The 14,333-nt window shown below is 42.5% G+C and overlaps 1 protein-coding gene across 1 annotated transcript in view; it reads right to left on the reverse strand.

The window, feature by feature from the left end:
- Window positions 1-352: 352 nt before the first annotated feature.
- The window catches only part of snrka (SNF related kinase a), a 56,695-nt gene continuing 42,714 nt past the window's right edge, over window positions 353-14,333 (reverse strand). Inside the window, exons 5-8 of the mRNA XM_044359367.1 lie at window positions 11,470-11,604; window positions 6,694-6,889; window positions 6,277-6,389; window positions 353-3,888 (exon numbers count right to left, since the gene is read on the reverse strand). Coding sequence (XP_044215302.1) covers window positions 2,712-3,888; window positions 6,277-6,389; window positions 6,694-6,889; window positions 11,470-11,604 — 1,621 coding nt within the window. The 3' untranslated portion in view covers window positions 353-2,711. The remainder of the gene's footprint in view (window positions 3,889-6,276; window positions 6,390-6,693; window positions 6,890-11,469; window positions 11,605-14,333) is intronic.

Here is a 14,333-nt window from a genome sequence, read left to right on the forward strand (position 1 = left end):
CATGCACGTCATTCACCTGGATACAGCTGAGTAAGACAACAGTCAAGAGACCTGACAGTATGAATAGAATCGTGTCGTTTTTCTCACACGGCTTTATTTTTATCTGAGACACCCATACAGTATTACTAATTATCATAAGGCTAGATTACTGTACAGCTATGCACCAAGAGGTTCACTCTGCTGTTCTAGATGAAGAGAAAGAGCACCATATTTACAACTCTATTTACATTTGGTTTTTAAAAAGAAAACCCAGACAACAACCAAAAAGAGAAAAAAAAAAATATTTTAAAGATAGCTTTCCTTTTTTAAATTTTCAGTCCAATGTGTGGAATTTTATTTTATTTTTTTTTTAAAAAAAAAAGAACAAATGAAAATGTTTCTGTACAGATAGCTGCAACACACGGTATAGCTTATTGCCAATGCCCTTTAAAGAATTTCCCCGTTTCGCCCTTTCCTCTCTTTCATTTGTTCATCTCTTGATCAGCTCCTTTCAAGCTGCGAGTCATGAGCCTCTTCTCTTGATTGACCTGGTGTTGTTCCAACCAATGAGACTTCACACAAGCGTCCATCAGCATTTTAAAACAGCAGTTTGCTCAAAAAAAGAAAAAAAAAAGAAAAAAAAAAAGTAAATGTACAAGTTTTTAAAAATAAACTTTGCTTTTCAACATACTGTACATAAATACTCGACACACACACAAGTGGACACGCTGCGCCTGCATGTAGGCTTTGGTACATGTGGGTGCAGGTGGGACTAAAGAAACCAGCAGAGGTCAAATCAAAACAAACTTCTTGGATCTTTGTACTTGTTGGTGTCTGCGTTTCCACAGAGCCCGACGCAACAAATGTTCTATATCAGCAACTACAGCAACACAATGTCATGTGAATAAAAAAATAAGAAGAATACCTCTTTTTTGTTTTTTTTTTTAAATATATGGTCAGCAGTAACATTTCCAAACTTGCTACAGTATCAATATTATCACCATGGAGGAGTGCTCTGCGGACACTTTGATAAACCACCAGGTTTTTCTTGCTGTTCCATTTAAAAAGCTAAAAGTGTGTCGCCTCTATAAGGAGACACTTGTCCAAATTTAAAGGGGTTGTGACCGACAGTTTGTTACAAATAATGTGAATGCATGGAGCTGAATTCATCCTGGTAAACATTTTTTTTTTTTAAAAAACACTAAAAACAACATAAAACAGATTGTCTGAGTGCAATATGGGGTCAGAAAACCTTTCTTCTTCCCTTCCTCGACTGAAGTGGTCAAAGACATCTGTATGAAGGTAACTCACTTATAGAATCCAGCTGCTAGCTGACGTTCAGAGGGGAGAGAAGGTAAGAGGTGAAGGAAGGAGGGAAGGATGCTGTTTACTGGAGTGTTGGACTGTGGTGTGTTTTAACATGGAAGCTGCTAGTTCCACACACTTCCTCTCCTCCTCTCAGCTGCCTGCTGCGGACCAGCACTCAAAACTATTCAAGTACTTTCCCTTTCAGCTACTGTGCACTACGATCACCCACAGCGAAGCACGGCAGTGTTAGGGTCACTGTTAGGGAAAGAAATGTAGAGAAAAAAGTTGTAATATTATGAGAATAAAGTTATACAGGAAGTCTTAATTCAAGAGTTAACTTGAGAAAACTGTCATATCACAAGAATAAATTCATTTGAGGAGAAAAATAATGAGAGTAAACTATTTTTTACAAAGAAAAGTTCATATTTTGAGAATAAGTTATAATTGAAAAGAATAGATTTTACAAGATCGCATATTACAAGTATAAAGTAAATTTAATGAGAAAAAGTGTGAAAATAAAACATACTTTTACAGAAACTTTATCTCAAAATAGTTACACTTTTATCTGATATAAAATTATAACTTTATTCTCAAAATATTATGATTTTCTCACAAAAGTACGACTTTATTCTTAAAATATTACAATTTTTTGTAAAATTACAAGTTTTATCTCACATTGACACGTTTTCATGTAAAACTATGATGATCTTTTTCTGACTTTTTCTCATAAATTTCCTATTTAATTTGGAATCATTACAACGGTTTGTAAAAGTACAATTTTATTCTATGGAAATATGACAAATTATTTGTAAAATAAGAACTTTTATCACCAAGACTTTTTTCTCATAAAAATTACAGTTTTATTCTCATAATATTCACTTTTTCCTCCTTATTCTCTCATATACGTGTCATACATTATGACATTTTTCTCAAAATATTTCAGCTTTATTTTTTTTTTCCCTCGGCGGGGACGTTAATACTCCACAATCAAGTCATATTCAAATGTGGACGGCCACATTTTAATCTGAAGGGCAGTTGGGGGACAAAAAAAAACAAGGAGAAAATTAGAAAACTGAAAACACACTAATAATAAAAACCAAACCAACCACTAGATGCACCTCAGACATGAACACATACAGTAAGCAGAGCACAGGAACAAATCCGACACAGTGACAGTGAGGAGAGGTGGAGAAATGCTGACGGAGGAGCCAGCAGCAGGAGGCAGGTGTGTTGATGAGGTGCTGTGAGGTCAGCTATCTGCTGCAGCAAAACAAGACAAGGAAACTCGAGTGAATGATCTGAAGGGGGAAAGATGGAGAAACTGGACAGGTGGACATGGAGGTTAACGGGGGAGGGGTGTGGGGGGGGTGTCTGGCTGTGTGTGGTGGGGGTGGTGGGCTGATGGTCCACAGAGGGTGGGAGCTTCAGATGACCTGGCAGCAGCTGGCTGGAGCTGAGGTACAGAGCAGGCCATCCCTGGAGCCTCCTCCCCGCTGGATGTTGACAGAGATGGTCTTCTCACACAGAGGTAGTTGAAGCACGCCGTTTTTCAGAGCGCTCAGGTTGCCGTGTGTGTCCCTGCCACCTGGCCCCGCCTGCAGGCCGGGGGAGCCGTGCAGCGCCGCTTTGCGGTGATGCTGCGCGGTGTGCGAGCGAGGCAGGGCGGCGGTGGTGGTGGTGGTGGGGAGGGTGATGGTGTCCAGGCTCCCAGTGGAGCCGATGCACATCTTCCAGGTGGATTTCTCCTGGATTTTCACGCTCCCTCCTGAGAGGCTGCAAGGGTCTATGATGAACTTACCTCCACCTCCGCCTCCGCCTCCTCCTCGACCCGCCCGTCCCCCGCGGTGGTGCTGCAGCTGGGAGCTGAGGCACAGGCTCATCAGCTTCAGGCTCTCCACCAGCTCGGTGCCGCGGTTCGCTGTGCGGGACGAGCGGGACAGAGCGGTGAGGGAGGGGTTAGTAGTGCTACTGTTGTTACAACAACTGGAGGGGCTGTCTTGTCCTTTGTTACCTCCTCCTCCTCCACCTCCGCCGCCGCCTCCCCCTCCTCCTCCATTCCCACCCCCTCCAGGAGGACTCCCCCTGTCGGGACCGGAAGTGCCCCCTCCCTCTCCGGGGGGTTTTCCCTGCGCTGAGCTGCTGCCTCCCCCGTTGCCCCCTGAGCTCCCGGGCGGCCCCTCGCTGCTGTCCCTTCTGTTCCAGCCGTAGTTGAAGCCTGAGTCTTTATCCAGGCGTCTCCGGTGGCTCTCGGAGTCGTCGTCGCTCGTCTCGGAGCTGGAGCACGACGAGCCTCTTCCCTGGCTCTTGCGCCGGTGGTAGCGCTTCTGCGTGGACCCCGGGGACGACGAGGACCCGGAGCTCAGGCTGGCGGCGTTCCCCGCCATGTTCATCTTGAGGCGGCTGAGTTTGGGCGGCAGACCCTCGTCCATGTCGAAGTCGTCGTCCGACTCCCCCTCCTCCTCGAAGATCTGGTTGAGCACCGGGGCGCTCTTCCTGGAGGTCAGCCGGTTGGTGATGGAGGGGGGCTTACGCCGCAGGATCACCTGGGTCGGGAGGGGAGCCGGGTCCTGCTCTTCCTCCTCTTCTTCATCCTCCTCCACCCTGAGAAACAACGAGACATGATTGATTATCTGTATCATGACAGCGCACATCAGAGAACTCACACCGGCCAATAAGAATTCAAACATGTCAACATTACAACACTAGTTTTCTGTTATTTCTGTCTTTAGATGTTTGTTTTCTGTTTTAATCTCACTTATTTAGTGTAGATTGTAGCCAACTACTATTTCTGTCTGATGAAAAACATGCAGGTCAAGGTTCCTCACAGATCATAACGGAGTAAGAAGTAATAATAAAACAGCATTAAATAACACTGACACTCATAAAAGTGAGTATGTGTGATGCATTTAATGCAGCAGTGTTGTAGAAGAGTGAATTCTGCATGTTTGCTAGTTGGCTTGCTACTGTTTGCATTCAGCCACACACACACACACACACACACACACACACACACACACACACACACACACACACACACACACACACACACACACACACACAGAAAGAGAGAAACCCATACACTGAGTCAAACAGAGAGGAGATCTCTAAGTACATCTGGGGTAAGTTGGACTAGAAAGAGAGGATTATTTGTAAGTATTTGGTGGAGGTGAGCAGTGTAAAGCTGCAGCAGAGAGGAGCAGATGAATCCAGGAGGTCAGCATCCATTTGTTGTCACCTTGTCATGCATGATAGAAGACTGTGCCAAGGCACGTTCCTGTCAACCCAAAGCATAAAGCAGTGGTCTTTTTTGAGGCGTGTAGGAAGAAGAGAGGAAAGTCCTGAGAAGACTGAGAGAGTGAGGGTGAGAACAGAAGAGCAGGACTTCCTGAAGACTTTCCAGAAGTTCCATCTCACTACTGTAGGTCCTCTTCATCAAAGACGTTACCTGGAGCCAGTGTTCATCAGTCACCTCCACATAGTATAAGCGCTCCAGTGCAGAATGTGGCGTCCAGTCTCTGTCAAGCAAGTGTTAGCAAACACTTAAATCTGTCTCTTCATCACAGCTGCTGATGGGAGGAGCACGGCGTTAAAAAAGACACTGCAGGAGCTGGTAAGAAGGACCTCGGTGGCATGTATGGATCTACGGGGGCTCCTGATCTGCCCCGTGCTGCGAGCCTCCACTCTCTATTATAAGACCAAGCTCAACGTCCATAACTTCACCATCTTTGACATGATATCACATGATGTGTCAAATTACTTGTGGCATGAGGGTGAAGCTGGTCTCTCCTGCCAATGACTTCACGCGTCGTGCACATTCTCGAAGCGAACCCGTCATACGAAGAGTACATCCTGTGGAGTGATGGATGCGGCTACCAGAACTGAAACCTGTTATTAAGCAAAGCCTCCCTCCTCAGGTTTGCTACTGAAAAGCAGAAGCCAGTGACATTGAAGTATCTTTAAAGAGGCCACACACACACAAATAGAGTGTGACTATGTGCATAGTGTCACTGAGAGAAGATTGAGGGACGGAGACATCTGCGTTCCGGCTGAGTGTGCTGCAGTGATCACACCGTGTGAGGTACGTGGACCACGGTTCCTTCACGGACTTCAGTCAGGTGAACATCTGCATCCGACCAGGAAGAAACTCTGGAGATCCAATAGTGCGTCACCTATCAGGTATTTTATCCATACACATACATTCTTGTACTAATATTTTCCTCTATGTTAACAGACATACTGTGTAATCAATTAAAACTTGACTGTTGTTCTCTATCACTGTCCCTCTTTTCCCTTCCAATTTCTTCTACCCATCCATCCATCTATCCACTAAGTTCAACGTGAATGGCACGATGGAGTACAAGATTCTTCACACTCAGAAGACTGAAACCCTAACAGTCTCCATCTCTCAGGAAGTAGAGCAGAGTCACCACAGTGTTCCCACTGTACACATCCAGCCAGACCATTAAACAGCTGTGAGAACTGAAGGTGTTGCCCAAGGACTTCCATGACTTCTATGATGGACTCAACCATGAATCATGTCCATCACCAGCTGGAACCACACTCTCATGCACACACACAAATGCACACAGGCACTAAATGTGTCTAATTACAGTGTTTTAGGTTGATTTTGTAGGTTAGTTTCTGAGAAAAAGAGTTTTTTCATCCTCCTGATGTTTTGGAGATACATGGTTTTCATCAGATAAACGGTTTGTTATACTGTGGAATTATTTATAGGTGGATATGTGCTGTGCTATTCTGATTTTATATGTTTATATGTATTTTTTGGCAAAGTCTTTCATTTACATTTTTCTTCTGTTGATTGATGAGCACTGTGTCTGCTAAATAAATTAATAAAGTTTTAGTTTTTAACATTTTATAATCCCTGCTGTGGATTCAAGCCTTGTGTCATTAACTTCCAAACAAAAACTAGACAAGCTGTACTGGGTCTGAAACACAGACCTCTGGAAAATGATTTGAAATAGTTCAGACCTGAATAAGCAGGTTCTCTGCTTGGCTGCAGCTGAAGTGGAGGGGGCGGGGGTCCTGTGGGGCCCGGAGCCAGACCCAGGAGCAGGGCCGGAGGCGGCAGCAGCACTGCTTTCCTGGAACAAGATTTAAAAAAAAAAAAAAAAGACAAATGCGTTACAATAAATTAAAACAGATTGTTAAGCATCCACTGTGTTCAAAAGCAGGAACAGTGTGACGGCTTTAGTCATGTATGGAGGTACTGCAGGTGTCCCGAGAAACGAAAAAGAAAAAAAATGTAACTAACAGTCAAATATATTCAAATATTGTCCTCGAGTGGAGGAAAAACTAAATTCAAATATGTTAATCTCTAATGTAATATTAGTTCCTGAAGCGCCGGGCTTCTACAGGAACACTGAGCCAGCGTTTGACGGGGCGTACCTGTGCTCCTGCAGAGTCGGTCACTGTGGTTTCCTCTCGTCGGCTCAGCTCCAGCAGGCCTTTGGAGCGATGTCCGTTGAGCAGGTTCTCTGCGCTGCGGGCTGGAGACTGAGGGCCTCCGGCGTGGGAGATGGAGGACGCCGCCAAGCTGTCCTCTATATCCTGGTGCATGTCCACTCTGGTGGGCCAGGACTGCCTGCAGAGAGAAGACACAGGGGACTCAACTTGGAATTGATTTTTTTTTTTTTTTTTTAATTTATTTTTCCATCATTAAAAAAAAAAGCCTTTATTTGCTTCTGGCAGGAGGCTTCACTTCTCTCTGAGTTAAATATAGTAGATTATTTACAGACAAATATAGACAACATGCAAGTGAGCCAAGAACAAAGAGCAGGGACGACTTCAAAGATGCTGTGTAGACGTTGTTCACCACTGAAATATGGAAATATTCTATATATTGTTCCTCTGACCCAGAGGAGATGAATACATCACTACACTCCAATAAGTGTAATGGAAATCAGGACTTTTCTTACCTCATTAAGTCAACAGATGATGATGATGTAAGGTGATAGTGGTGATTATAATGGTGATGTTAGGTTAAGGTCATTTATGTCCACGCTGTGCTTTCTTCAATATTTGTCACCGTCTAATAGAGCTGCTGCACAAAAGGCCACGCTGTGTTTCTGTACTAAACCGCAGCACTGGATAACGTACCAATTAAATGCAGTCTGACTAGACCTGAAGAAAGGATGAAGAGAGTTTGTAAAGCTGATTAGTCAGGTTCACAAAAGGTGAGAGAGCTGTGAATGTCAGCCGGTGTAAAAGCTGTGGATCATTACGCTTGAGCTAATACTGGTGATGCTGTCATGCAGTCTGTGTGAACAATAACTGAAGCTCGCGGCTGACAGACAGGAGCTGAACAACACTGACAGAATATTTCACAAAGTGTGTCAGCTCATGGAACACTCATCACCAGTGTCATTACTCACAACACAACACAGTGTAGAGTATAACCCATTCACTTTCTGTGTTTACAGTAGAGAGAAAGCCTTGTATGACCGCTGCTCCTCACATCAACTGTTACATGTAACCAGCTTCAGCTCTGAATGTAGTTAACTCCACTGAAATAACAAGACAGTGTTCTGTATCCAGGTATGTGAGGTGTCCAATCAGCTGCACGTTCAAACAATGTTTGGATCGATGCTATATGTTGTTTTTACATGTTAACCAGCTTTACACAAGAGAGCAGTATGCTCTTTATTAGTCACATTATCAGTTCCTTCTTCTTTTTGGCTGGCTGGTAGTGGGTGGGGCTTATCAATTAACAAAGTGGCCCAAGTGTGATAAGGCTTGTGGGTAGTGGTGTCCAGGAGGAGCTTTTGGCGCTGAATTACCATAAGATTGAGAGAGAGAGAGAGAGAGACCTGACACCTGAGCAACCTTCATCTGTTGTCTTAAGAACTGAAAGCTGACTACCTCCAGTGTTGTTTCCAAAACTTACACAAGAACCTTCTACTAACACTGTCTGGACTGGCCGCTCACGAGGAGCCCTTGGTTTGAGCTTTCTGCTGTTGCTGACCAGAGATAAGCCCTACAGAACCCTCTGCCAGCCACCCAGCCAGCCTTCACTTCCTGCACTGTACTTCCTAACAATACTCTTCACCACACACACACTTTATGTTAGAGAAGGAGTTTAACCTAGACACTGACAGTCATTCTCATAACAGGGACATCCTTAAGAACCACAGGACCTCATATAAAAACTGACATGTATTGACATTGCCAACATTCTTAGCTTTAATGATATAATCCTTGTTGAGATGTTGCCTCATTTAAAATCTGCTTAATACTGACTTTCAAACTTGTTTCTTAACTTTAGAAACAGCAGCTGATAGAACTATTGATTCCATCAAAAGCTCCAGAACACCCACTCAATAGACCTTGATGTAGGATTGTCTTGTCAACTTCTATTTCCAAGGTTGAGTTGAACATTAATACTCAACTTAAAGCCAACATGGACAAGAAATCCATAAACTGCTCAAAAGAAATCTTTACATTTAAAACATCTACAAATCCATGAAAACTCCCATCTGCTGAGGAAGCTTGGGTGCTATGATCAAAAGCTCCAGGACGGCTACTAAATGGACTTTCAGGTGAGATTGTCTTTCCAAAATCTTAGAGTCTGACTGATTTGGATTCTCACAAAATTGAACATTGAGGCATTGGAGCTAATTAAGCACAGGTATTCAGTGTCAGCGTATAATTAAACAGCTTGATTTGTATTTGCCTTTGTTGTTTATAATGACTGAACTTGATTCTACAGCTTGGCAAACTGTTTTCTGTCGGTGGGGGGGTGAGGGGGGGGGCAGAAATAAACAGTGAGACCGAGCGATCCCTTGACAGCACACTGAAGAGTCAGAAAACAATTAATCCCACAAGAGTCGCTGTTAGCTCAACACACACATCGATGCACTCTCACTGACTGGAGCCTACATTTGCATACAAACACAGGCAAACAACTGAGACTACATCCACACTGAGGTGGAGAAATCACTCAGAAAAACAACTTGTGTTCTCAGGTCACTTCCAAAAAGTTCTCATTCTACACTGAAACGCCTGACCTACAGCAGCAGAGCAGGTCCAGCACTAATGTTTGATGTGTACATGTGTGTGTGTGTGAAGAAGCTCCCGATATGTGGGTCAGTCTGAGCCAATTAGCAGAGGTCTCCTTTAAAACACATTAGTCACTATCTTGTGCACAGGGATCACAGCACAGGAGGCTAAAGATTCATTTCACCGGGCCGTTGCTCCGCTACACCTCTCTGATCTACCTCCTCGTACTGAGACAACAGAGCGGAGGCGTTAAAGGCGCCGCCATCATATCAACCACTTAGTAGAGCATGAGGATGGAGGTGATGGCCATGACCCTCAATTAGCCACATCGCTAGCATGGCTAATTGAAAGGTGGCTAAACTAAGATGGTAAAAATGATTATTTATTTATATAAAATCAACATGCTAGTATTATTACTGTAAGCTTATTAACAGGATGACCATGGATGTGCTATAGGAATTGGATACCACAATCACTTCAATGAAAATTGCTCGCCAAGCCCCAAAAAAGTCTTCTAGCTTCTGTGTTTGTCTCCTTTTTGTGTGGCCCGCTGCACATGCTCATTAGGGTTTGTTCCTGCAGGACTTTACACTGGATGACATCACACGCTTTTCTAGGCTGTAGGAAAATTTTATACATATAAAATCTTCATGGATTGAAAAAAAAATCATAATACAAAGTGTGATAATTGGAATTGTTTGCAGTTGGAGGTGCCTGTGAAAAGTTTTACAGACGTCTCTTTTATAAGGTGGTTTACTAGGAAAATGCTTTTTGGGCAGCAGGGTGTTTTTTGTTGTTGCCACTGGAACAAATTGACAGCAAGGCGGAGTGGCGGCGCTGCATCAGCTATTAATACATCCGTGATGCTGACGTTAGCATTTATCTCAAAGCGGCGCTAGCATGGCTGTAGAGTCTTAGTCTTGTTTAGACGTAGGGGATATATATATGGCATTCTGATTTTATAGAATGATGCAGTAGCCACCGTACAGGCCTACAGACATCAGCTCAACCTGACTTCCAGTGTTAGTGCAGGTCACTGTTGCTATGTACGTTCTGTCTGTCTCTTGTGTTTTTGTCTTGTATCTGCGATGGCCTTCAGCTGTGATCTCTCCATTTCTCCACACCGCACCTGTTCTGCTTTGTCTCCATCTGTTCTTTTACCCAAATCTACGCACCGTCATTCATCTTCAACCTCGATTAGTATTTAGTCGAGAGGAGACGTGCAGTAAAAAAGAAACTTTGGACGCTACGAGAGCGGTCGCCTTTATGCTTTATATTGACTTAGACTTAAAGAGCCTCTGTAGAGCAGAAAGAGGAATGTGGAGGGAGTTGTGCCAGTGTTTCACAGCCACAGCTGTCCCGCCGAAGCTCTCTCACTCCTCTCTTCCTTATTTGTTCCTCTCCTCTGTCGTTCTTTCCTTTTATAACTACGCAACATAGCAGCTCTCTTCTACCTTTTAAGAGGAACAATGTTGGCAAGGAAACAAAGAGGAAAGACCTAGAGAGTTAAGGGGATAAACTGGGGTATTTTCATAGTTGTTGCTATTATGATGACTGACTGCAGTCAAACTTTCATCATAACCTCACCAGTGAATTGGAGGAATGTCGTTGGAGTGATAAATGACAAAAAAAATCTAAGAGTATAAGATCCATAATTAAAACATTGTGGGAAATCTGTTAATAGTTGAAACTATTTCCTCTCCCATTTCCTCCGTGCGTCTCCTCTCAGCCCAGCAGCCATACACCAGTAATGCAGGTGGAGGTCCAGTGAACCCAGAAATGCTAATGAAACCTTTGCAGATGTAACATGGTCTTAAGTAACTATGGCTGGGCTCTGCAAAAGTGGAGCCAGACAGGCTGCAGTGTGAGGCGGTGGAGCGAGATAGGTCAATTACCCTCTTCTCAGCTCATACTGTGACTCAGATAGTCATTATGATGAGGAGCAGTGATATTTCTTACTCACGCTGTTCTCTAAAAATCTGGATTTCTCCATCCCCTATAGCATGAGAAAACTTGATTTTTTTAATTCAAATATATGGTTTATTGGTAATAATTTGATGCTTGTGGTGTCACTACATCTTGTTATTGATCTAATGGTGTTGATGCATCGTACTTTGTTTCCTTGCATCCGTGCACAATCACAATGTACGGGTGTGACTTTTTTACCTGAATTGTGCCTTGATGTTACTGGGGCTGGAGGAGCGAGTCTGGACCTCCTTCTCCTGCTTCTCCCTCAGGATCCTCTCTGCTAGCAGGTAGTATGTGGCTGTGATGTGGTTGTATTTGTTGGTCTCCAGGGCTCTGAAACAACACATTTGCACTGTCAACATACAAACGGAAAGCATACAGCACAAGACGACAAGACAACGTCCGTGAGTAACCCAGTTCCACAGCTAAAGAGTAGAAAGCGTTGCACTGATGAAACGATTAGTCATCAACTATTGATTTAATTGCAACTATACTCATTTGGAGTGTTTTTTTAAGCAAAAATGTCCAAATTCTCTGATTCCAGCTTCTCAAATGTGAATATTTTCTAGTTTCTTTAGTCTTTTATGACAGTAAACTGAATATCTTTGGGTTGTGGACTGTTGGTCGGGACAAAACAAGACGTTTGAGGACGTCACATTGGGCTTTGGGGAAAAAGTGATCATCATCTTTCGCCACTTTATAGACCAAACAACAAATTGATTCATCTAGAAAAGAACTGGCGGATGAATTGATAATGAAACTGATGGTTAGTCGCGGCCCTGGAGGAGGCACGACATGGTGCTGTTGTTTCATCCAGTCAAAAGTCAGGCCTGTCTAGCAGGTTGTGATGCCAGGCCAGACACGTGGTTGACAGGTTTTAGATTCCCAATTATCTAACCGCAGTCTTTGTATTAGCAGAGCTCCAAGCCTGCATTCCACTGAGACCATGTCAGAGCAGAGATGATCCAACAGGACACGATGTGGAAGTGCACTCAACCTGCTGGGACTAGCCTGAAAGAATGTCGTTGATATTCAAATTAGACACTTCTAATTAAAAATGTAATTGCGTTTATTAATCATTATTATATTGGATCTCTTACACTATTATTATTATTATGGAAAATAAAAGCATTATACTGATACTGAGTTTAATTCATGTGCACTATATACGTATTACTCTGTATAGGGAGTACTTTTTGCTTCATTGGGCCTCATGCAAGAACATTTTTGTATTCTTCTCTTAAACCTTTTAACTTTTTTCTGTGAAGTTTGCTCATAGGAGTGTTAAAAGTCTGATTGTCTCAGAACAAATTAAACAGTGTCTGAAGTAGTATCAGTGGACCCGAAACAATTAGACAATATTGATAGAATATAAAAGACTTGTCATCAGAGCAGATCTGTACTGTGACATGAAGTCAGAGGCTAAAAAAAGCAAAGTAAAGTTCTCCATGACGACGAGAAGGTCAGGGGACGTCACAGACGATATTAGAGGAGAGAATATTATATTAACATTCAAGAGTTTTTCCCCTTGTGGAGAGAGTCAGACTAGTTCCGACTTGTTCAACAGGTCTGGACCACTTGTAAAGTTCTTGTGAAACACTTGTACCAAAGAGAAAATTCTAAGCACTAAGAATGAATCTGTTCATGCGAGTGCAATGAGATGCAATGTGTTTCTCCCTGGAAAAAAAAACAAAACAAGGCAGTACAACTCTAGAAGTTGAGTTGTGGAATCATACTGTGTGACCTATGCCATCCTAACTATCATAGTCTAAATACACCAATATAAAGCCTGACCTTCTGACCCCGCTAAATTCTGTCTAGAGAGAAGCACATTTTTCTGCCTCCCTGTGTAGCCAGTAGGATTAGAGCTTAAGCTCTGCATATTAATGAAACTAATCAAATCTTCAGGAATGCTGCCAACAGCTGGATACACAGGAGGAGTCAGAGCATTTATAGACTGTGTATGCCAATGCAATGAGCGTCCATATGTCTGTGCATATGGTTCCTATGTTTGTGCACACAAGTATTGTCCTTTATGTCCTCAGAACAATTCATTTACAAAATGTTAGGAGATAAAGCCACAGGGTTAGAACTGAAGATCTACTTAGAGATGATTTATACATCATACAATCTTATGTACAGCAGGTATATTTCTATATTTATTTCACATATTACACTTTCATAAAGTTGAACTTAAAATAAAGTTAAACTATAATAAACTGAAAGGCATTTTGAAAATGGTGGAATAATGGTTACTTAGCCCAAATGCAGAGAAGCAGTCCTTTACATTAGAGCAGCTCTTTAGTTTATTCCTAATTTCTCCTCTTTTTAAAGATGTTGAAAAAAAAATTGCTGTAATTAATAATTTGCTGTTGATGCTGTTTGTTTGAATGTTTACCTGTTGTCTTGATAACAGTTTTTCAGCGGCTCAAAAGGGAATTGAACCCTTTTTCTGGTAGGCTTTTAATGTGAAACAGCTACAGGAAGTGTTGCGTTTCAGTGACAGAAAAATAGCCAAGTATAAGCGAATGGAAATAATTAGTGAACGAAAAACAGTATTTCTGTTAAAAGAGAAACTCAGAGCGGCGGAGTGGTGAGTATGACAGGAATTCACTGTTGTGTGGATGAAATTAGTGCTGTGGAATTTCCCGTGTGAGCCGTTATAGTACAGCTATTTCCACTCTCTGTCAATCTGTTTTTTATGCAGCTTTTATAAGCTACCTTATTTGTTTGTAACAGGTATTACTTGATTCATTTTTTAATACTGACTTTCATATGAATTGACTACTCTTGAGGCTCCATATTTGTTGTATTAAAAGTATTGAGCTGGGATACCCTGCTGGCCTAGAGGTTAAGGTGCCAACTGTGAACCACATAAGGCTGCAACTAATGATTCATTTCATTATCAATGAATTGGTTTGTCTATGAAATGTCAGAAAATAGTGAAAATGACGTTATAATTTCCCAGAGTCAAAGATGACGTCTTCAAATGTCTTGTTTTGACTGACCAACAGTCCAAAACCCAAAGATATTTAGTTTACCATCATGTATGATAAAGAAAA

Source organism: Thunnus albacares, chromosome 8 (genome assembly GCF_914725855.1).
Source record: "Thunnus albacares chromosome 8, fThuAlb1.1, whole genome shotgun sequence".
Lineage (NCBI taxonomy): Eukaryota > Metazoa > Chordata > Actinopteri > Scombriformes > Scombridae > Thunnus > Thunnus albacares.